This window comes from Morone saxatilis, unplaced genomic scaffold, assembly GCF_004916995.1.
Source record: "Morone saxatilis isolate NCDOM2014 unplaced genomic scaffold, NCSU_SB_2.0 Contig8, whole genome shotgun sequence".
NCBI lineage: Eukaryota > Metazoa > Chordata > Actinopteri > Moronidae > Morone > Morone saxatilis.
Genome location: NW_023340257.1, coordinates 16,896,475 through 16,919,096, shown reverse-complemented (window position 1 = coordinate 16,919,096; position 22,622 = coordinate 16,896,475). Strand labels below are relative to the sequence as shown.

Below are 22,622 nucleotides of genomic sequence, written 5' to 3'. Positions count from 1 at the left end.
CTACTCCTCGTCAGAGAGGCCCTGCTAATGGGTGGAGATGAGCGCCAATCAATGCATCGCAGAAAATAAATGTAAAAAAATGAAAATTTTCGAACAAAAAACTATATCTTTTCAATGTGTTTTTTTTTTAAGCATTTCGAGGCCACCTTAGTTTCTTCTTTGTGCTTCGAAGGGTAGGCTAAAGTGAGGGAGTAGCAATCTACAACTACACCACTAAAGTGTCATTAAATCCTACACACTGATCCTTTAGAACAGGCGTAAATAAACCCCACAACCATTGATTTTTTTCAAGTGACTTAAAAATAGAAACCAAAAATTGCATATTATAAGCGACAACTGTACAATTTTAGTTAAATGGAAGCTGTACAGTTTCTGCAAGACTATGTGCAAAACATCACAGTATTAAGTATAAAGAATATTTTGGCAATAGGTCCAGGTTCATCTGCTTCACACGCACACACTATCACGCATGCGCTGCGTGTCCTGCACGTTGACCTGCGGTGGAACGTAAACTCGAGCAGTATGACAGAAACAAACTCTCAGAGGGAGTTAAAAGGTTACAGTGTCTTACTTTGTGTCTGAGGGTCCAGGTTCATTGCTAAGATATGGGGGTGACTCTTTGGAGCGGTGACTCTTCATAGACAAACAGCTGGATACTGGACACTCTTCTGTCTGTACGTGGCACTGACCTCTGCAATAAAACATTGACAGATTTTTCATCAAAACAAGACAAACAGTTAAGTTGTATGTACAGATCCTTTGCCTCAAGTATATATCTGTTATTTATTCATATTCTTTCTCCTGACTGCACCCTTACATTTGTCAGTACTCCTTATACCAGCAGCTGACTGTGTTCATGTTGATGCAACAGTTATTAGTGAATCTTAACTAAAAGACAAAGCAACATTCATCAGGTCAGTTTACAGTAAAAACAGTTTCTTACTTTGTGTCTGAGGGTCCAGGTTCATTACTGAAGAATGGGGGTGATCCTTTGGACCGGTCACTCTTCATAGACAGACAGCTGGATACTGGACACTCTTCTCTCTGTACGTGGGACTGACCTCTGCAAACACAAATGAATATGAAAATGTGGGGGTTGCCTTTATTGGATAGGACAGCTAAGAGTGACAGGAAAGTGAGGTAGAGAGAGGGGACGACATGCAGCAAAGGGCAACTGGATGGATTTGAATCCATGGCCGCTGCTGAAAGGATTCAGCTTTGGTTTATATTACAGTGAGGCAAAGAAATAAGAAATGATAATCTGCTCAAAATTCATCCAAAGTTGGACACACCCTTCCTGCAGTTTCTGTGTTCACTGTTTTGGTTAAACTGTTGTTGTGTACTGTACTGATATTGTCATGTATTGAATATAATATAAAATATGTTACATAGTGAGGGACAACAGTTTACTCAATGAGAGAAAAAGAAAAGGAACCACTGCAATAGTTAACTGCTGTAAACAAGCCCATGTTTTTCACTAAATTCAAGTCAAAAAGATGTAGTTCAATGCCACTACAATGCTGTCTTGTTATTGCATGATGACAAAAAGATTTTGATATTGATGGATTCTAAACATTTGAAAATATATAAATAAACTGCAGACTATGCAGTAACATTACTTTACGAACATTTCAGGAATACAGCCTTCATCATATTTTGTATCTAATTGTTCTCCAACTGTCTTCATCATTCTGAAACCAGAACACAACAAATGTTGAAGATGACTCATTTTCACTCCTAAAGAGAGTTAAATAACATAGCTAGGGTAGGAATTTGAAACGTTTGAAACTATGCAGGATTAAAGTTCACAGAATGAATGTTTAGCTGATAAATCTTCTACATGTGACTCCATAAAACTTTTAAAGAGATTTGGCTCTGGTCCAGTCAGAGAGACTGAGGGGAAATAAAGTTGATGTCATTTTAAAAGTCTTCTGAGTTTATGTGTTGTTGCGTGCTTGAATGTGTGCATTAGTGAGTATGCATGTGTGTCTTCCAGTAGATATAATGTAAATGGAAACTGTTCAGTCCAACTCTTGCTACTCCAACAAATGTTTGAGGGCCATGCAGATTATGGGAGTTGGTAAGTAAGACTCTTACTGTGTGTCTGAGGGTTCAGGTTCATTACTGAAGTCTGGGGGGTTATCTTTGGAAAAGTCACTCTTCACAGACAGTAAGATGGACACCGGAGATTCTGCTCTGTCCTCCTCTTCCTCATCACGATCACTCATCTTCTGGTCTGAAGTCAGTCTGAGAGTAAAACAGTAACACTGACTGTGAGCTCAGAGCACAGAATCAGGAAACGAGACTGAACAGGAAGTTAGACACAATCCTGCTATCCCAACACACACACACACACACACACACACACACACACACAGAGTTCTACGATTAACAGCCTTTGGAAACAAATGCCATTGTTCAGCTCTACCCTCGTACAGGTGTGCAGGTGTGTGTGCCATTACAATGAATGTCTCCATGGTAATAACCTAAGACTACTGTTTAGCCACAATCTATGGCACACATTTGGACACACACACAAACACACAAGTACAGTGGTATCACAGCTTGCACATGATCTTTAAATTAACTTTTTGATGATTTACTGACATTCACTGATTAACACTCGGCTGGTTACTTTTGTTTTTATTACACATAATGTTCTCTCCTGGGCACTAGCAAAACAGAATATGCTTATTTTTTATATCAAAATAAATATTATGTACTTTTATGTACAATTATGTACTGTAATGGACCATATGACAACAAATATGTAACTGCATTGTTCAGAAAATACAGCATTTAAAAAGTTAATTGTTCTCATGTTTTCTCTTTTTTTATTTATCTCACTTTGTTTCCTGTTTGGTAGAAGTATAAGTACTAAGACACTAGTCCTACTTCTATCATTGTTTGTAGAAAATATGTTTAAAGGTTTCAAAGCCAATGTTCAGAGATGCCAAACAAAATAGAAATATCTGAGTAATAAATCAGAACTGCAGTGTGAATGTAGTTTTATATTCCATGTCTTCCAATCCTCCTAAATGTTACACACTGGACCTTTTAATGAAGAGTTTACTATAAAATCACTATATTTTAAGGGCATCAGATAATTTTACATTGTTTTATATGACCAAACAACCTGAATGTTTTCCAGTTTACTGTGACTCATTTTTATGATTAATTGTGAGACCACAATTTGGAATAATTGTGTCATTTTTGAATCACTTGTGTATTAATCTGTAACATAAAGAAAACAGGACAGACACTACCCTGCTATTACAATATATCATTATGTCATTTAACAGGCTTGTTTTGAGTGAACATTGTTTGCACTCTGGGCGTGTGTGTGTGTGTGTGTGTGTGTGTGTGTTTGTGTGTCTCTCTCTGTCTGTGTTTTGGGTGGGGGCTTGGTTAAACACACGGAAGAGGTTTATAAAAAGTCACATTCATACTAAGCAGACGTTTTTATAGATATATAAATTAATTATATTAATTATAATAAAATCACAGTAAAATCCAGGAATACAGCTTCTATACTTTGTTCATTTTCTTTCTCTCATAGCTGGATTTGATATTTTGAATTGAAACTCTTCATATACAGAGAAAAACAAAGATGACAAATCACTTTCAGAGCAAATAACAGGCATAGATTAGATTAAACACAATGGCAGTAGTAAAGTAGTAACATGACCTGTGAATATAATCACAACCACAAAAAAGATCAGGTACAGGATCACATTATCGTGGCCTGAGGATAAATTTGCTTGTTGTTTAATATGTACTCCACGTCAACACCAGATTTATTTCCAGCCTGATCTCTGTGCAATCAGACAAGGTTTGTTCTGTGGCATTTAGAAGGATTGTGCAATTATTGCCATTCTTTGTTGATCAAAGATGGAGGGGGAATTCATCTCATGATGACACAGCTCCCAGCTCAGCCGTATATATCTGAGTTATGAATCAGTCAATATGAGCCTAGGAGTGGTTGGCCTGATAAAAACCTGGGCCAGGCACAGCTGGAGCCAATCCCTGACGTGGTCGAAGGACTTTCACTACAAAAATAACAAAAACATGTTGTGCTAAATTTGGCTCATACTAAAAGTTGGTGAAGAGCAGCTTAATAAAGAGACTGGCTTGTTGTGCTCTTAAATATACTTTATCATCACCACCTGCATGTTGTAAATTATAAGGGCTCAAGTAAGACATAATATGAGCTGATATATATTGTGAACATTCATTAAATGCATTTTTGTCTGGGTCTGATCAGGTTTCTTGACAATTACACTAAACAACCCAAGGTCTGTAACTGTAACTGTATGGATTTTACCTAAAACACAAGCCTGCCACCAGGTGGTCGAGGAAAGAAATAATTTTTGCTCAGTTTAGTACAGATATGATGACAACAATTAAATTATTTTCACAAGTAAAACCATCACAAGTACTAATTAATCTGGTTCACATTGTGGTTGAGTGTGGTGCTGTATATTTGTGGGAAAGAGGAAAATGTGTGCAAGCTGCTGGGAAGGAATATTTGGCAGTGTACTATACATTTTAGTGTGAAACACACAAAGGAGGGAGTGAGAGTTTTGCAATTTCTTTTTCACTTGATATCAAACCTGTCTGATCTTCACAGGTACATGGAGTCTGTTAGGTAAGTTACACCTGATCACTGGCAAGCAAATTGTACAAATAATCAGTACAGAAATTAAAAACAAGATTTCTGTTTATTTTATATTTCTTTTTAGGTGTGTTTGGTGATTTAGGGGTACTATATATAAGGACAATTGGTGTGGTAAGTATGGGACCTTTAGGTATAAGGTAGGAAAGATACAATGCAGCTGCAGACGGACAAGGAAGGAGGAGAAAAGAAGGCGAGAGGGAACAACTCCAACCTCACATTTAGCATTGACCTATGTAAGTTGTTCCTGTTCCCTTGAGACACAACTCATGACCTCAAACCACTCTAGGAGCTTGTTTCTTTCTTCTGTCCAACCACCAAACTGAACCGACAGACCAGCAGTCCTGTGCATTAAGTTTACTACCAAAGGAAATAAGCCATACTGTGGTGTCTGCTTGCAGTGACTTAATTCCTGCATTGTATTTAAAGACTAATGTAAGATCAGGCTGAAAAGCTGTGATTTACAGCCCTTTTCAAATCTGTTGGGTATAGCCACACCTAAAAACAGTGATCTCACTACTGACACACCAGAACACTTGAACTTGAACACAAATCACTACTGGACGTAAGCAAAACAACATTTTAAACTTTTGTCACATTGCTCTTTAAAGAGTTAATTTCTGTTTTATAACAGGTTCTTTTATCTTATTTAATATATACATTTTGACAGCATTTGACATCAAACACCCCAGTTTGGTGTGAAATGCTGCAAGGTTTGGTAGGTTTGTGTAAAGGCAGACAAGTTTTTTCCAGTACAACTGCTTGTCGTAGCCTTATATTTAATGGACAGATAAGAGAGTGGTATTAATCTTCTCTTCTAACTCACCGCAAGCATCTAGCATGTCCAAGTAACCTAAGGTAGAATTCAATCAACAAAGAATTACAAATGCATTAGAAACCAATCCCTAACATCAGAGAGGCTTGTCAGAGAAGGTGTGGCAGGAGAGAGTGTTTTTGTACTCTGTCTGACTACATGAGATGTGTCTTCACTGCCAGCAGATCTCTTGCCAAAGTCATTATCTGCTAATTCTGCAGGATCTAGATTTTCTTTGATAAGATCCCACAGTAAAGAACAAAATCTGTCTATGTCCTAATTAGTACTGGTACAGCAGGGGAGTAATCATACAGAGAGTGACTGGTCGCTGTGTTGGTTACTAAACAAGTCTATGTTATTGTCTCATTCTCACCCTCTCTAACTCACTCTGTACACATTCACTGCAGATTCAAGCTCCCCTTTACATGAATAGGGTTAATGTAAGGCAATACACCTCCATCCATCCAAGTCATCTTTGGTCCTCTCTCTGCTCGGCTGCACCTCTTGAGTAAGTTAACTCTTCCTTATCCCTCCTCGCTCTATAGTCTGTGAGGATGGAGGCTGAGGGCAGGGCCGGTGCCAGTGTTAAATGAACGGACAGGTGAGCGGCGCCTGGGTCCTCTGTGGCCAGCTGGGCACTGTAAGTTGACCGCTGCTGTTGTGTGTGGTCTGAATGGAGCTGAGAGACGATGGGGTTGAGGTCGGGCATGGAGAACCCCAGAGGAACCCCTCTCTCTCTCTCAAGGCTCAGGTGCATATCTTACACTCCATCTGTTTCTCTTTAATGAAGGGGCAAGTCAGGGACACTTCACCTGAGCTGCTGGGAAGAAGAGCATGTAAATGGAGGTGAGTTGATTAAGAACAGTGTACGTTTTAGGGTAAAAATGGTTTAAATAAACACAATCTTCTCCTATTTAGTAGCTCTCTCCTCATCCCACCATCTATGTTTCCCAAATTTCATTTCCCTTCTTCCTGCTCACTCATAGCTGGTCATAGATCCCTCTGAGGACGTGAGGTCTTTGACAACTGAGGCATGTCCATTGCTCAAGCATTCATTGTCGAGAGTTTCGACTAGACAGCTACCAGAAAATCACTTCTCTACAAAAACCAGATGCTATCTTGTTACACCATAAGAATGAATCATTGTCCAGCCACACAGTATGAATCATAGTTAGCAAATGTAGCTGCTAGCAGTGTCAGGGGCTCGTGTGCAGAAAGTCGGTCACAGTGATCAGGCAAGCATTGCAACTGCACTGATTTGAGGGAGATTAACTGTTTCCTTTGACAAACAGCTCAGGTTTAGCAACTGTTGAGTGAGGAGATTATCAGTGCTCTTTAGGCTCAAGCTTTCTTTTGGATGTTTACCAAGTACCAGTAGATTGTAAATCCTGAGCTCCCTGTGCTGTGAACCAATTTCCAGATCATTTGTTTTTGTTTTTTGGAGGGACTTTTATTGGCTTTTTAATGGAGAATGCAGCTGAAGAGTGACAGAAAAGGGAGGGAGAGAGAGAGGATGGCACATAGCAGGTCAGATTCGAACCTTGGGCCACTCAGCCTTGGGCCACTCAGCCGCGCTACCAGGTGAGCTATCTGGGCATACCTGTTTCCAGATCATTTTGACTAAAGTGCTGCAGATATTGTCTTCTATGTACTTTCAGACCATTAACTGGCAAGAGTGGCACTACACACGTAAAAGGTCTGTGAAAACAGTTTGCACCTTCTTGCTTGCTACATGCAGAATACTGTCCAATCCTACGCTTGAAAAAAGGCTGTTGTAGTGCCCTGGCCTCTGTCATAGAACCCTCTTTGCTTGGCTTTGTCCAGGGTAAGAGCCTGGGTAGTAGGTTGGGTGTTGGAGGAATGCCTCCCGTATCGGGTGACCCATTGCCCCACGGCCTTTGCTCCTCGCCTAGCTCGCAGTGAGGGAGTGCTCCTGGTGGGCGCTGTATCCCGTGTCACAAAAGCACCTTTCTACACAACAGAGGTACAGAGAATGGTCCACAGCACAGTGGTTCTCCTTGGGTCGGCTCCAGCCCGCCGTAGTTGGATTTCAGACCTCCCCCTGTGCTTCCAGCAAACACCCTCATTGGTGGGGATGTTCTTTCGCCCAAGCCTGGCAGAGATATCAGAGAGACCTGGAGCTCCTGGTGCTGCCAAGCGACCGCTAGAGAGGATAAATGACCATACCACTTATGCATAACTGGGTGAGTCTTATCAATTTTGTTAAATTATACATTTTGCACAGACAGTTGAATGTCAGCATGATGAGTAACTTATTAAAATTATTAGTTTATGTTTAAAGACATATCTAAGTTGAGGACTTTGCTGGACATCAACAATGTGCCACTATTACTCAAGAAGATGCATGTTTTCATTGCAGTTAAACAGTGTAGCAGCTGCATTTACAGATAAACAACAATAAAATCAGCTTCAGATGGTCAAACTGCAGACTTATTGAGTCACAGTAGCACATGACTAAAGAACAACGTAGCTCCAACCTGAAATTGGCAATGTGGGAAATATACAAGTGGAAATAGAGAAACAGAGAAAGAATGGTAAAATCAATATTGAGATTGACAGAAGATGAGAAAAGAGAGCATCACTGGTTGCTACTGAGTGATTTGCAACAGTAAACTTTTATCCTTTAAAGTACATGGAAAAGGAAATTAGTGCAGACAAACAGAATAAAAGTGTCATGTATAAACTCATCTGTTCTCAGATCCCAGTCAACCATGAGGATTATCAGTCAGTCGACCCTTCTGGCTGTAGTTGTAGTTACACTCACTGTGGTGTCCTTCGCTGAAGCTAAAACTACACAGAAGCCAAAGTACCAGTACACCAAGAAGCCCGTCCCTCAGATCACCGTTCACAACCCTGTGACCACCAGCATGCCCAAGACTCACAAGATAGTGCCGAGTGCAAAACCTGTGGTGCCCCATCCAATGCCCACCACAGAGAGGACCACCTATCCGAGCCACATCTTTCCACAGTACTACACAGAGAGCCCTGAGGCCCCCGGTGTTGGCCCAGAGAACTACACCCTAGATTATAATGAGTGTTACTTTAACTTCTGTGAGTGCTGTCCACCTGAGAGAGGCCCCAGGGGGCCAAAGGGAGACAGAGGCCTGGCAGGTATTAGACTCAATGATAAAGTGCAATGAAAAAAATACTTTTGATTTAATTAATTAATTTAATTTGTTTGTCTCAGCATTTTGAACTTAACCTCTTGTTGCTTATCTAGGGCCACCAGGTGAAAGAGGCTTTACAGGGCCAGCTGGTTTACCTGGACAACCTGGAGTGAGTGGTCCTATGGGGTTGAAAGGAGATAAAGGTAAATATAATGTGATTAAATGCATATGTAAAATTTCTTATTACAAAATATTTTATTATGAAATATGAATTTGCAGAATGTACATATAATATATTACAAAGGTGTATCATGAGACAATGGACATGGAGCCCAATAAACTTAGAAACGTTCAGTACATCAGTAAGTGGATTCATAGCCGTTCAAAGGCACTTCAGATTGTTTCTGTGGCATTCCTGTGCTTTTAATGAGCTGACAGTAGTGCTCTCAGTCACCAGTGAGAGGAGCTCCACAGCTAAAAACTACTGATTTGGTCAGTGACGATTGGGATTCAGTGTCTGTTCCCTTTAAACGTGTGTTAATGTGTTAACTAAACAACTCTATCATATGCCATGTATTCCCATTAAATATACCACTCTTCTTCACTAGCACTAGTTTAAAAAAATAAATAAACATATTGCTTATGTTGGATATTGTAAAGAATATTAGCTTTATTATTGTTAGCTGAATATTAGCTTTATTATGTCTTAGGGGAGAAAGGTGACAGAGGTGGCAGTGGGATAGCTGGGTCACCAGGAGTCCCAGGGAAACCAGGACAAAAAGGTACAAACTAATTCAGGTGATGGTTGGATTCTTTTATGTTGTTGTCAGACTTCAGTGGTTCTGACACCATTTCCCTAACCTTGCAGGTGAAGTGGGCTCAAAAGGTGAGAAAGGTGAAATAGGTTTGCAAGGTGTCAAAGGTGGTATTGGGGAGAAAGGGGAACCTGGCCAGAATGGAACTGCTGGTGAGAAAGGAGAACCGGGAAAAGAAGGGCCAGCTGGACCTCCAGGATTGGCTGTTGAATTAGGTCCTAAGGGGGATAAGGGGGATAAGGGGGAGTGTGGCACATTTGGAGAGAGAGGACAAAAAGGTGAGCGAGGGGATTCTGGGCCTCCTGGCATCCCAGGAGCAATGGGCATTCCAGGAATAAATGGAAAGCATGGTGCCCCAGGTCCTATAGGCGTCCGAGGTGATCCGGGCCCTACTGGACAACAAGGAGAACCAGGGGTTAGAGGATCTCAGGGACCACAGGGCATAAGAGGGGTGATGGGGCCAAAAGGGGACCGGGGTTACCCTGGGATGAGAGGTGAGCGGGGCTTTCGTGGATTCAAAGGAGCTAAAGGATCAGGGGTTCCCCAGAAACGCTCAGCCTTCAGTGTAGGTATCTCTCCGAGAAAGTCCTTCCCTCCTTCTGGCTTCCCGATCCGCTTTGACAAAGTCTTCTACAACGAAGAGAACCACTTCAATGTCACTTCCAACAGCTTCACATGCGTCCACGCTGGGGTTTACGTCTTCTCCTTCCACATCACCGTACGCAATCAGCCTCTGCGAGCCACACTGGTGGTGAACGGGTCACGACGGGTAAGGACACGGGACTCTCTGTACGGTCAAGACATCGATCAGGCATCCACTCTGGTGGTGCTGCGACTGGCAGTGGGTGATCAGGTGTGGATGGAGACATTCAGAGACTGGAATGGGGCGTATGCCAGCAGTGAGGATGACAGCATCTTCTCTGGATTCCTGCTTTACTCAGACAACGCTTGATAGTTTACTGAAAATATATTCTTCTACTGGACTGTTCCAACTTGACTATATCTGTGAAAAGGCCATATACTGGTGTTGCTACTACACTATATTCCTCACTTAAGAACAGCTCAAAAGCTGTATTGCTCACTAGTCTGAAAATGTAAAGGTCCAATGTGTAGGATTTAGCGACATCTAGGGGTGTAGTTGCAGATTGCAACTCACTTGCTTCCCCCTCCCTTTCCAACCAAGAAGGTGAATCTACGGGGGCTGCGAAAGGGAATGGCCTTATTAAGAGCCTGTGTTTGGTTTGTCCATTCTGGGCTACTGTAGAAGAATGGTGGTTCAACATTGTGATGGCCACGGAAGGCGACCCATAGATAGATAGACCCATAGTGTCTGTAGATAAAAAAAGTCTCATTCTAATACCCATAAATATTATATTAAATTTCTGCCAATAAAGCTTCCTAAATGTTACACACTGGATCTTTAAAGTACCGGCAACACTAAAATCATGTTTATTGTTTTATCACTGTACTAGTATCTCCTTATTTTACTTGTTGCCTTGTGAATAAAAATGAAAATAAATGTGCACACACTGTTTTACTTACTGCTAATTTACATATTTAATCCACACAACCTTCGTTGGGCATATGAAAACGCATCACAACTGTTTTTTTGCTCTATAAATACATGCAAGATAAATTATCCAGTCCACATGAAGTAAAGTGAAGAGGGCATCTGAAAAAATCACACTATGAAAAGATTAAAAATATCTAAAGGAAAGTGCCAATATTAATCATAAATGGAAATCTTACAATGTCATCATACTTAGAGCACTATAACAACATCCATAACAACCAAAAACATCAAAACTAAGTGCTCTGTTTACGATACAATTATAAGATATTAATTCATGATGAAAATTGTACATTGTACATATATGAAACTGTCGTGATGCTTGTCCTTAAACTTGTTTATACACTATACACCAAAACGCTGTTGATAAATACACCAGCAAGCAAAGTGAGACAGTGTGTAAGAGTTTTTGTTAGTTTTATTTAGATTGTGTTTCCCACTCTCTCCAAGCCCCACAGTGTTCCTGAACAATATACTTTACCTGAAGTATTTATTGATGTTCTACCTGCAGTGTTGCCCTCAGTAAAATGCTTTGTTCTTCCAGTCTTCCTCCTCTTTGTTCACTGTTGCCTTTGTTGCACCCTGACCTCTGCTTCCTGTCCATCTACACTATTACTGATGGCCTGATCTAATCTTCTCATTGCAAAAAACACAAAAATATATGATGTATGTGTTAAGTATACAGAGAATATCACTGTGACCTGTAACTATATTACTATTCTTACTGTAAATCCACTGCCCATGTTATTATACCAATACTTCTAATATGTAAGCAGTATTGCTGTACAATAGGGTTGTAAAAAGAGTGTTCATTGAAAATAAAATCCAGTAGTATATATCATTTAAGGAATGCTTTATTTGCTTTAACCAATATGGCATTAGTTATTATCACCAACAGTGTTAGTTTTGTACAGATGAGAAGATGAAGTTCAGATTACCAAGTATTGGAAAAGGTGGGAATTTTAGCAAAACTATTTACAGAGTTGTGAAAGTGTATCTCAATCTGATTAGATAGAGCATAGTTACATTTGTAAATGTGGCTCAGGAGGTAGAGTAGTCAAGGTTTGTGGTTCAATCCCCGACTCCTCCCGCTGCATGTTGAAGTGTCCTTGAGCAAAATAATGAACCTCAAATTGTTCCCTGTGCATGTGTATGAATGAGTTACTTTCTAATTGTGATGGCCGTTGTCATCACTGTATGAATGTGTGTGGTTTGAGCAGCAAAAAAAGGCTCCTCCAGCTGCTCTCTGCCTTTACAAATCTGATTACGCACACACAGACTGAAACACTATTCTCGCCACTAAGATTTGTAAATAGTTAAACTAGTGGCCCCATACCAGACATATTAACAGATTCCATGGATAAATCGTCAGTTTCTGCCAGAGGAGTTTGGTAGAGAGACTGGGCTGTAGATTGCAGAGAGCTTGGCATGGACTGTGAAGGCTTCAGCAGAGGACCTGAGGATTGGGTTAGGCCTTCATCAGGAGTTGGAATTGCAGTGGACCGGTGAGAGGAGGGCTGGGCTGCTTGAGGCGGCACAGTGGGAGCAATGGACAATAGCTCTCTGTGAGGCATCTTCCCCTGTGGTCCTATTGGGTCACAAACAGGTTGACCGTTTTTGTTTTACAAATGCTTAAACTTTTAGTTGAGGACATACAGCAGGTTACATTTACTTCTAAGTACCTTGCACTCTTCCAAAGCGTTTGGGCTGACTCCACCTGGAGATGTTCAACTTAGACACCTTCACCTTGCAGCTGTACTCGCCTGGAGTCTGTTTGACCAGGTCATAGTTCACAGAGGTTGCTATTCCCAGTCGATTGTTATCTTTGTAGAAAAAGTAGGATACTGGAGGGACAGGAGCAGGGGCATTGTATTGGTGGTGACAGATGAGCTTTATCATATTTGGAGTAATCCAGTCACCCCTTTGAACAATCTCCAAAACTGGCTCCGACAGAACCTCTGAAATAGAGCAGCAGAAGAGAAAACATTACTGACAGACAGTAACAGTTTAAAATCACTTCTAAAGAATAATTTCTTCCCTGTTGTAATTGCCATTTCATTGGGAATATAGGAACAGTTCGACATTTTGGGAAAGCTTATTTACTTTCTTGCCAAGAGTTACATGAGAAGGTTGATACCACTCTCATATTTGTACACAAAAACATAGCTACAGCCAGCAGCAGGTTAGCTTAGCTTAGCATAAAGACTGGAAACAGGGAAACAGCTTACTAATTAACACATTATTATTTAAAGTAAGTGGATTTTATTACTTTGGACAGAGTCAGGCAAACTGTTGTCCCCCATGTTTGTGCTAAGCTAATAGCTTTATATCTGTCATTCAGTGTAAACACTGCAATTTGTGGTTTTACAGGTGGTTATGCAGTATGTCTGACTATTTCTTGGCCAGACACAATGACCCCCAAAAGTGATTCCCTGCCAGGAACCTCTAAAACACTAAATCCTACACACTGGTCCTTTCAGCTTGCTGTAGCTACATGTCGAATGGAGTAATATAACAGTGGTATCAGTCTTCTCATCTAACTTGAATAAGTGCAATTCCCAAAGTGTCTAACTATTCCTTTAACATGTGACCTGCAACCACAACCAAACTCAGCACATGTAACCCAGTATATAGACTCACCTAAGACCTGCACTGGAACACCAACTGAAATTACAGATACTGTCTGTCTCTCTATATCCCAGGAAGCCCTACAAGAATACACTCCATTGTCCTCAAGGCTCAAGTCGGTCAGGTGTAAGTGTGGGCTGAGGCCCTGTTGCCTCAAAACTTCAACGCCATCTCTGTACAGAATCACCTCATGAAGTTGGGGTGTGCCTCGGACACGACACGTCACATTCAAGGTGTCTCCAACAAGACTGTGATGAGGTGGGACTTGCAGGATAGCCAACCCACCTGAACAAAGAGATTGCAGATTAGAAAGAAACCACGAAAAAATATATTATTGTCTTATATGGACACAGTAATAAAACATGCATGTTTGAGATGTTTTGTGGGACCAAAACATGCAAATTTGTCACTTTATTTAAAACAAAGTGCACAGGAAGCACCATACAATGCAGGGCAGCAAGAGTTCAGTGATTTCCCAATTTTCTCTGTTAACAGGAGTATTACAAATAGGAAAAGCAAGAATCCCTGTCTTCTTGCTTATCGTACTGACATCCTAACATGCAAATCAAGAAGATTTTCTACTGATAAACAAGATCTTACCATCCACGCTGATCTCCAAAGGCTGGCTTTTGAGGGTTTGTATGTTTCCCACCGCTGTGTCCCTTGTTCCCTGGCAGTAATATTTCCCTGTGTCTTTAACTTTGGTTTTCCACAGAGTGAGGTGCTTCCCATGCTGTGTGAGCTGCTCAGATTCCTTGAACCACAAGTAATCCCAGTTGGACTTGTGGATATCTAGAATGTGGCAGGTTAGCCGGACATTTTCCCCAGAGAAGACCCTTGAATGCCCTGACACTAGCTCCACTGTAGGTATCAATGAGGCCACAGGAGGAACTATGGAGACAAAATATGTGTATAATATATAATAAGTAAATAGGGAGGAATATCATATCTGTATACTTTCACTGTAAAAGTGACATAAATGTTAATGGTCAATTCATATATATTCTTGCTTTTTAAATTTGGATCCCCATTAGCTTCCACGGTATTAACACAGTATGAACACAGTATTAAGAGAAATTATGAATAAAATGCAAAACAAGCTAAATATAAAGCTCAGGAAATTATTCTACAATGGAAACAAAAACAAAATGGTCACAAACAGAACGAAAAACCTAATAAAAATAACCAAATAGGTTCCAAAACAGCAATAACAAAATAATGTCTATGTAAGATTTGTTAACTTTTTTGTGACTTTTTAAAAAATAAAATCTGTTTTCATCACACAGTTTGTTTGAGTATTATTGCAGATGACACTTTGCATAAATAATATAAAACTAGATTTGAATTTACAACACATAAACATTACGTGCAAAAGTGTTATATGTTTGGTACATACCAGCAATTACAAGCTGTGGTACTGTTGAAAGAACTGAAAAAGGAAAATACAAAAAAGCATAAGACAAATGAAAGTCGATAACAATATTTTAAACAAGGTTAAATTTATGAGATATTATGAATTAACTGAAGAAAACTCACCAAGGAGGCAAATGACTCGGTCCATTTTGCTTGCTCTGTTTGTGAACTGAGACTGAGGGAGATTATTTTATTTCAAATGAGGAGGGAAGTGAAAAAGGTTACTTTTGTTTCAGCTTGAACACATCCCACAGGATATCCCCTTTTTCAAAAAATAACATTTTCACTTAATTTCATTTTTTTCATTTTTCATTTTTTTTTTTTTTAAGCGAGAACAGTAGAATTGTATTGAAGAGTCAGGTGGATCACAGTTAGGAAACTACATAATGTACTAATACATTTAGAGATTTCTATGGGGTTGCACGGATTGCAATATATGTTTACTGTAAGTGCTTAAGTGTTAGCAATGCTGTACAATACAGGAATGTAATGGAGTGTGTGTTTAAGTTTCCGATACTACACTATGACCCCATATGTTTCTTTAATGGATGACACAGCATTCCCCTTTGATACTGATCGGCCTGCAGTTGGTCTTGTTCCTGTTTGTATATCATAAAAAAAACAGAATGTGAGATTTACAGTATAAGGAACCTTTGTCGTTTGTTAGCAAAGTGAATAGAAAATATGTTCTTTTAATGTTATATAGAAGTATTGATCCATTCATTTGCACTTATTTTCCTTGATCAGATGTCTCAATCCTGGAAATTGTACAACCAGTTAAAAACAAAGAGAAGTGAAAGCAACATAATATGCTTCAGCAGAATTCTGAGTTTCAGTGGAAATAAATAGGGGAAGTATAATTAAACCAATCACAATATAAAGTGGGGAAAAAGGACTAAATAAATGCATATATAATTTTAATTTTAAACCATTTAATGTGGTAGAGGTATTTTTTAGCATTTGACTTAATCATATATGGAAATCCTACTAGTTTGGTGTTTTTTTTGTGTCTGCTCTATTTTTAACATTACTCTTAAAGAATAAGTTTAAGTCACTTGCTTGTTAAAACTACATCTTAAAAAAACAACTTACATGCATATATGTACACTGAAAGAGTAAAAGATTGCTGTAATGTTTCGGCATGTTCATACCAGCTGGCTCTCTTTCTAAAGCAATTTCAATATAGTGATGGAGATAATTTTGTACTGTGTTTTTATATTTAAAAAGTAAAGACATTGGACAGTGTTGAAATAGAAAGAAACTTACTGTTTCATATGAATTTCTGCTGAAAACACATAACTAGGAACTTTTATGTCCATCCCTTTCACTTCCCCACTGCTATACAGAATCCTAAGGGCGTCATTTATTTAATCCTAGCTTGTGAAATCATGTGGAAAAAAACACAGACAGAAACTGCACACGAGTGCACATGCATTTTTAATTTTTATTAATCTGCATCACACACCCATAGATGCAAATAAACCAATACTGCCCCAATAAGTTACATTTAAATAAAAGACAGTATTGAGTTACTTTCTCCCAAGTGATACAATAACAAACCTATAAGGTTACAAAGATGATGTTTTAAACTTCTTTAAAATACCTGATAAATGGCTTCTGCATACAGTGCAATATGAAGTTATTCAAGCTATTGTTAAGGTTTGCATTAAAAGTCTCCTCAAACTAAAACTGGACAGCAACTTCACACGGACTATACTGTTGCAAATAAGAACAAAAAGATTCAAATCTAGGTTAGAAAAACAAACATAACTTTCCCAAACATTTCTTACACTACAAGACTGCCAAAGACACAGTTGACGTACGTCTGTGTTGCAACAGCCCACAATACCAACCGATTATCCCTTCAAATGAATATAACCATTAATTTCCTTCATTAAATGTACTTATAAATTAAAAGCTTTAAAATTAAACAAAAGAAAAGTGCTTCAAAATAAATGACATTGGTCATGTTATGTTGATTATTTTGCGCTAGCAAAGCAACCCAGAGTAATTTCTGTCTTGGGAAACAGTGTCGCTGGCTTCTTACCTACTTAATCAAAAAATTTTGTTGTTTTTTTTAAATCCTCTAAATCATCTGAACAGATTTTTTATTTATTTATTTTATTTTTTTGATGGGACATGCTTAGGACACCTTTTTGAGAAGATAAACAAAGATGAAAATTTGACTATTCAATCATTAGAATTCATGTAACATGTCTTCAAGCAATGTTCTTTACTACTGTAAATATTACAGGATTAATATTTCCTATTGCATCCAAAAGAATTGATATCTGCCACTCTATAGAAAAATAAAATCACTTCTGTACATCCAGCTTATGACTGGAGTGAGACGTCTGGCATGAAAACAAGACTACAATATCCATACACACGCAGCTTTATGATTCATCAACACTAACGGAACATGTCCATGCAGCACCCTCACATTCTCACACACACACACTTGCCCGCATGCACAACCGCTACACACGCACACACACATATCTCTTTCTGGATATTTCTCTGCAGGACAGGGAAACACCCAGTGGATTCAGCACAAATCACAAGCATGAGCTGGAGGGTTATTTTAGTATGGGAAGTTAAGTTCTGCATCATTCCGATTTCTCAATTTCCTTTTTCAAAATTCCTGTTACTCGTGTTATTAGAGGTTACTTGGGCAGTATGGTTCTGCGTGTCAAGTTGATCCTCCACTTGTTAATTTACACCTGGAGACATCACAACATAGTAACAAAAACCTGTGAATAATGACACAAACATGTTTACAAATCACATCCAGCCATTTATCACGTCTGAAGAACAACGATAAGGATGAAGAAGTACTGAGGTACTGAAGATGCCATTGCGGGTGACCAACAGATGTGTTCAGGAAGAACTTGGAGTGGAGACAGCCAGCTCCTTTGCATTGAAAAGGAGCACATTGAGGTGGTCTGGGTATCTCATCAGGATGCCTCCTGGACGCCACTCTGTGGAAGGTTTCCCTGCACATCTCACTTTGGAGGAAGCAGCAGTAAGAGTATGCTGCAGATGCTGCACTGGATCCTTTACTTTTCATGCTTGGAGTGTACTTGCCCTCGGTGGCTGTCTGTGGGACTTTTTGGGAAACATTTATTCACTTTTTTGCTGAAAGTTAGACGAGAAGATCGAAACCACTCACATGTCTGCGAGATGTAACCTGTTGTTTTTACACTTTTTGTACAAACCATTTTTTGCCTTTATGCTAAGCTAACGGCTAAAGGTTCACATTTACTTTACAGACATGAGAGTTGTTATTGATCTTCTTATCTAACACCGCAAGAAAGCCAAAGTGTGCTTCCAAAAATGCCAATCTTTTAACTCAATAGTTCTGTTCCTGTTCTGTGTAGCTCCGGGGCCTCTACACAATGGATGGATGGAACAGAGACGGCCGGGTTGGAAATGGGCTCCATATCGGATGCTGCTGCTGTATGTGCATACGGACAGCAAAGTTAAACAGCACGGTAAAGAAGGAGGATGGAGTAAAGCCTCTAGAGGATTTTTTTTTCTTAGAGAGCAGCTCTTCATGTCAACCAGCAAACACTTGGGGTTGCAGCGGTGGCGGCAGGAGCTCATTCTCAACGTTATCAGCGTCGATTGCTGACGATGCTGCAGATGTTGTCCCACTATCTGTGGTGGCAGTAGGGTTTTGCGTCTCTGGTGGAAAGCTCTCCAGAACGCTCTGTACCTTCTGCTCCACTTCGTCCGTCCAGTCGATGAGGTCGCTCTCCAGCTGGCGAGCCTTCTCCATGACCCGCTCCTGCCTTTCTCCGAGCCCTGTTAGCATGTCCAGCCGTTTGTGGACCTGAGTGAGAGCTGCGCTGCCTGGGGAGCAGGAGGAAGCTCCAGTGGCCTGTGGCCAGTGCGGGGATGCCTGCCCTGACATGTAGAGCTCAAACTCCTCCGAGCTTAGGTTCAGAGACTGGCCGTCCAGCTTCTCGATGAAGGCCACTGCACAGCACTGGGGAGAGAGGAGGTGGAGGGTCATTAAAAGAAAGTCTCGCCTATTGGCATCATCAGTCTTTTTTTTCTCTGCATTTTTCATTTATCGGGACAGTTGAGAATTGAGACAGATATTAAAATTTTTAGATATTTAATGCCAATTGGAGTGGTGAACATGACCCATTTACAGTAACAAAAATATGAAAATAAAGCTAGTTTTTGATAGAAAAAACAATAAGAACATATTGCATATTTTTTTAACTTTTAAAAATAAATTTAAATGTAAAACACTAGTGGGGCACGTGGATTAAGGCACTGATCCAGAACTGTAACTATTGTTTCTGTATTGTGTTTAATTGTCTCTATAATTAAAGGCCCAAAAACTGCTTCCTGAGAAAAAGTGTATGTAACTGTATTTAAAGCCATAAGTGTTTCAGAGGTTCTAAGACTTTAACATTGACATACAGTGAATTACAGGAGGTAATTTGTGACAAAGTGTTGACGAACGTATATATTTTCCAATCTCCATTTTCCCATTTTGCATATGAGTTAACAGTACAGTGAAGCTGTTACACAAATGGTCAAGATGTCTTGTGTATCATTGTCTATTGAGACTTGGAACTCAGCTGACTCTAACATAAATTTATATACAAGATGGATTTTTAGATGAGCTGGATAATCACTTTTACTCAGACTCAGACAAATTCAAGCATGTACTGAATATTCTCACCAGGTTAGTAAAGTAGTAACCATCCTCTCCGGTCATGAGTCTGCTGGGGTTGCTGAAGCGGGTGATATACTGGATGTTGGACTGCAGTCGTGGAGGGTTTGCTTTCAGCACAATGAAGATGAGCGTCGGGAGAAAGTCATCCGCAGAGGCAGCCTCTTTCTTGCTGATTTTAATGGCGTTGAAGATGTGCTTGCTGCAACGGGTGATGCACGCCAGCTTGTCCTTGGGCACGCGCTTCGAATCCATTTCAATCACATCTGAGATTTGAGAACACAACAAATTGTTTGTCTGAAAATCTTACTGGATCACCAAGATAATTAGGTGATGTCCTTCTGAAAATGACACCTAATGAGACTTACCTGTGATGGCTTTGACTACACTGTCAGACACCTCAGGGATCTCCTCATTCACAGGAACACACAACATCTCAATGGTGACCCAATGCAAGGCTCTGTAACAGCACCCAATAACACTTTAAGTAACTCTCAGATGTATTCATGTTACCTCCAATTGTGTTGCAGTGAGATTAATCACTACTAGAATAGCAAATTCAAGCATGATTACAACTTTTGTTTGCTCACCTGATTCTCTTCTGAATGACCAGGTCTTTCTTCTCATCGTCTGTGGTCTCAGGACAGAAGACTTCCTTGTAGAGACGAGTCATCATGTACTTCTCTACTTCATCCATAACGCTCTCAACATGATCTGATGAACCTTGGACCGCGGAAGCACCAAGATAGAGAGCAGACATTATTCACTGTACAATGTTAGTGATATTCGCTGTTATTAGCAGATGAGTTTACCTTTGAACTGGGTCTGGAGGCGGTCAGAGAGGTTCTGGTAGAAGTCCTGCACACACTCTGAGAGCTCATCAGCGCCCATGTCCTGGAAAAGGAATGGAAATTAACAGTTCAGAGTGGAGTTAATTGAATTTCAGCATGAAATACACTAACGTACAAGGACAAATATCAAAATCAAGCCCAAATATGACAAAGTGATATATTATGCATACTTTTGGTTTTACTTATATCAATTTAAAAACAATTTTAAATGGACAAATACTTAATATCTAACTAACTGAATTTATAAAAACTTCAGCAATGATTGAAGGCGCATAATTCTTCATTAGATATTTACAAAAACTTGTTTTCACGTGAGGCAACGATGTGTGACAGTCAGCATCGCACAGGGAAGTATTCAGGGTTTTGCTAGCTGCCCAACAAATGTTTACGGTATGCGACAATGATATGCAAAAACTATATGCACCATGTTTTTAGCATTTGAGTTTAAGCAATTTCAGCTCATTTAATTCAGTGATTGTGACGTTGGAAATGGAGAAGACTCCATGGAAGGCAACCTGTGGCGTCTGTAGATAAAAACGGCAATAAAAAGACAATTATAAGGCTCATTTCACACAAAAAACATGATGAATAAGCCCCACAAAACTCACTCGCTTATAGACCATGCTCTCAGTGAAGGCCCGGCACTGTTTGAAAATCTCCCTGCCAGACTTCAGAGGTTTGAGAAAATCAATGAATTCTCTCGTTGCATGGTCACTGTCCACAGAAGAATGACGGCTTGAAGAGGAGCTGGGGCTTGGGCTGGACTGCGCTTCAAAAGGAGAAGCATCTGGGGAAAGACATTGAATGTTACTTTAATTCAGTGGTACTCAAACTGTTTCTGGCATGCACCCCCTTCAGAAGCAGAAAAAAGTTCAAGTCACACAACCCACAGTTTCTAGCAACAATGATAGGGGAACCAAAACCTATTGAAAAAAGGATCCAAGTTGAATTTTACTGAAATAAACATCAGCACAATATCATCAGCAAACTCTATATAAATCATATTCATTCAACTTTGTTCCGCTCTTTGGTCATCCACACTATACCCCACAGTTTGAGAACCACTGCTTTATATAAATGCTATAAAGACAGATGCAGTATCTGTGCTATGTGTTGCAGTCTAATGATCTTTTTTAACCGCACTGTGGGTTATCATCTAGGGAAGTGGTTGAACTAAAAAAAAAAAGAAGAAAATATTATTGAGCAAACATTTCTGTGACTTGTGTTGTTTTTCCAGTAAAACAGGAAACAGGAAACTGCTCAAAAAATGCACAGAAAAGGTTTTAACGAAAACAAGTTGACTCAAAACAAAACTAGGAAAGGACACAAAGGTCACGAACACTCAACCCTAAAAATAAAGCTATGATAAATATTATCATTAGCAGCTCCTGCAGTTGATTATGTTTAATAGTATTTACCTTTTTTTGGTGGTGTTTTGGTGGAAGGAGTAAAAAACTTTGTGACTGTGTGGACTTTGCTGGACTTTTCCTTAGTTTTTCTTTCCTCAAATTTGCTGAAGGGTGTGATGGTAGATTGTGATTGGGCCTTCTGATGTCTGCTTGCGTATGCTTCCTCTTCCTCTCTCTGTAGCCTGGGAGGGAAAGCACAGTACAACTGTTAAAGACTGCAATGGATGTCACAAGGACAGACGGACGAAAGAAAGAAAGAAAGCCAATAAATGACGAGGTGACAGTATTTGCATTTCAGGAGACAGACAAACCTCTCAGCAAGTGCCCAGTCTTCTTTAATCTGTTTTTGCTTTTCTTGCTGGTTTTCCTCTCGCCAGCACTTCGAGCACAGGCCCTGCCAAGCAGTGTTGCCATAAAAACCACATCCCTTCTTGCAAAGCAGCTCTGATTGGTCCAGATGAATCCCACGCCGCTGGTTCATCATCCTTCACAGTAAAGAAGACAGCTGGAGGGGACCAGAAGAAAAACAATAACCGTGAGTACACCCAGGAACAGCGTGGCCTAATCGATGCATTTTCGGGTCATTTTGCTCATTAATACATTTGCCATTCAAGTTTGCGATCAGC

At 39.9% G+C, this 22,622-nt stretch overlaps 3 protein-coding genes across 4 annotated transcripts; 1 reads left to right on the top strand and 2 right to left on the bottom strand.

Moving 5' to 3' along the window:
- The first annotated feature begins 8,221 nt into the window (after window positions 1-8,221).
- On the top strand, window positions 8,222-10,384 carry otol1b (otolin 1b). Its single transcript, XM_035680466.1, has 4 exons — window positions 8,222-8,621; window positions 8,731-8,820; window positions 9,328-9,399; window positions 9,486-10,384. Exons 1-4 carry the CDS (start codon window positions 8,222-8,224, stop codon window positions 10,382-10,384), a joined length of 1,461 nt encoding a protein of 486 aa, XP_035536359.1.
- Window positions 10,385-10,970: 586 nt separating this feature from the next.
- Window positions 10,971-15,248, bottom strand: LOC118342234 (basement membrane-specific heparan sulfate proteoglycan core protein-like). 2 transcript variants are annotated; one of them, XM_035680726.1, is made up of 6 exons: window positions 15,167-15,248; window positions 15,027-15,059; window positions 14,231-14,521; window positions 13,643-13,915; window positions 12,685-12,960; window positions 10,971-12,593 (listed from the first exon to the last, which is right to left on the bottom strand). In XM_035680726.1, the coding sequence occupies exons 1-6, from the start codon at window positions 15,189-15,191 to the stop codon at window positions 12,319-12,321; spliced, it is 1,173 nt and encodes a 390-aa protein (XP_035536619.1). In that variant the 5' UTR covers window positions 15,192-15,248; the 3' UTR covers window positions 10,971-12,318. The 2 variants fall into 2 exon arrangements, with proteins under 2 accessions (XP_035536619.1, XP_035536620.1); XM_035680727.1 differs by having other exon boundaries at window positions 10,971-12,590.
- Window positions 15,249-16,461: 1,213 nt separating this feature from the next.
- LOC118341234 (rab5 GDP/GTP exchange factor-like) lies at window positions 16,462-22,532 on the bottom strand. Its single transcript, XM_035679439.1, has 8 exons — window positions 22,308-22,532; window positions 22,006-22,178; window positions 21,196-21,374; window positions 20,549-20,630; window positions 20,327-20,459; window positions 20,105-20,196; window positions 19,746-20,002; window positions 16,462-19,034 (listed from the first exon to the last, which is right to left on the bottom strand). Exons 1-8 carry the CDS (start codon window positions 22,478-22,480, stop codon window positions 18,603-18,605), a joined length of 1,521 nt encoding a protein of 506 aa, XP_035535332.1. The 5' UTR covers window positions 22,481-22,532; the 3' UTR covers window positions 16,462-18,602.
- Between the last annotated feature and the right edge of the window lie 90 nt (window positions 22,533-22,622).

Excerpts from the sequence above, each read along its gene's own strand:
- otol1b (XM_035680466.1), top strand. The coding sequence starts at position 8,222 with ATGAGGATTATCAGTCAGTCGACCCTTCTGGCTGTAGTTGTAGTTACA. Across the intron at positions 8,622-8,730 it reads GGGAGACAGAGGCCTGGCAG|GGCCACCAGGTGAAAGAGGC; the intron begins GTATTAGACTCA and ends TTGCTTATCTAG. Across the intron at positions 9,400-9,485 it reads AGGGAAACCAGGACAAAAAG|GTGAAGTGGGCTCAAAAGGT; the intron begins GTACAAACTAAT and ends CTAACCTTGCAG.
- LOC118342234 (XM_035680726.1), bottom strand. The coding sequence starts at position 15,191 with ATGGACCGAGTCATTTGCCTCCTTG. Across the intron at positions 14,522-15,026 it reads ACCACAGCTTGTAATTGCTG|TTCCTCCTGTGGCCTCATTG; the intron begins GTATGTACCAAA and ends TTGTCTCCATAG. Across the intron at positions 12,594-12,684 it reads ACGCTTTGGAAGAGTGCAAG|TAGGACCACAGGGGAAGATG; the intron begins GTACTTAGAAGT and ends TTTGTGACCCAA.
- LOC118341234 (XM_035679439.1), bottom strand. The coding sequence starts at position 22,480 with ATGATGAACCAGCGGCGTGGGATTCATCTGGACCAATCAGAGCTGCTT. Across the intron at positions 20,631-21,195 it reads AGAGCATGGTCTATAAGCGA|GACATGGGCGCTGATGAGCT; the intron begins GTGAGTTTTGTG and ends TTCCTTTTCCAG. Across the intron at positions 20,003-20,104 it reads TGTAGTCAAAGCCATCACAG|ATGTGATTGAAATGGATTCG; the intron begins GTAAGTCTCATT and ends CTCAAATCTCAG.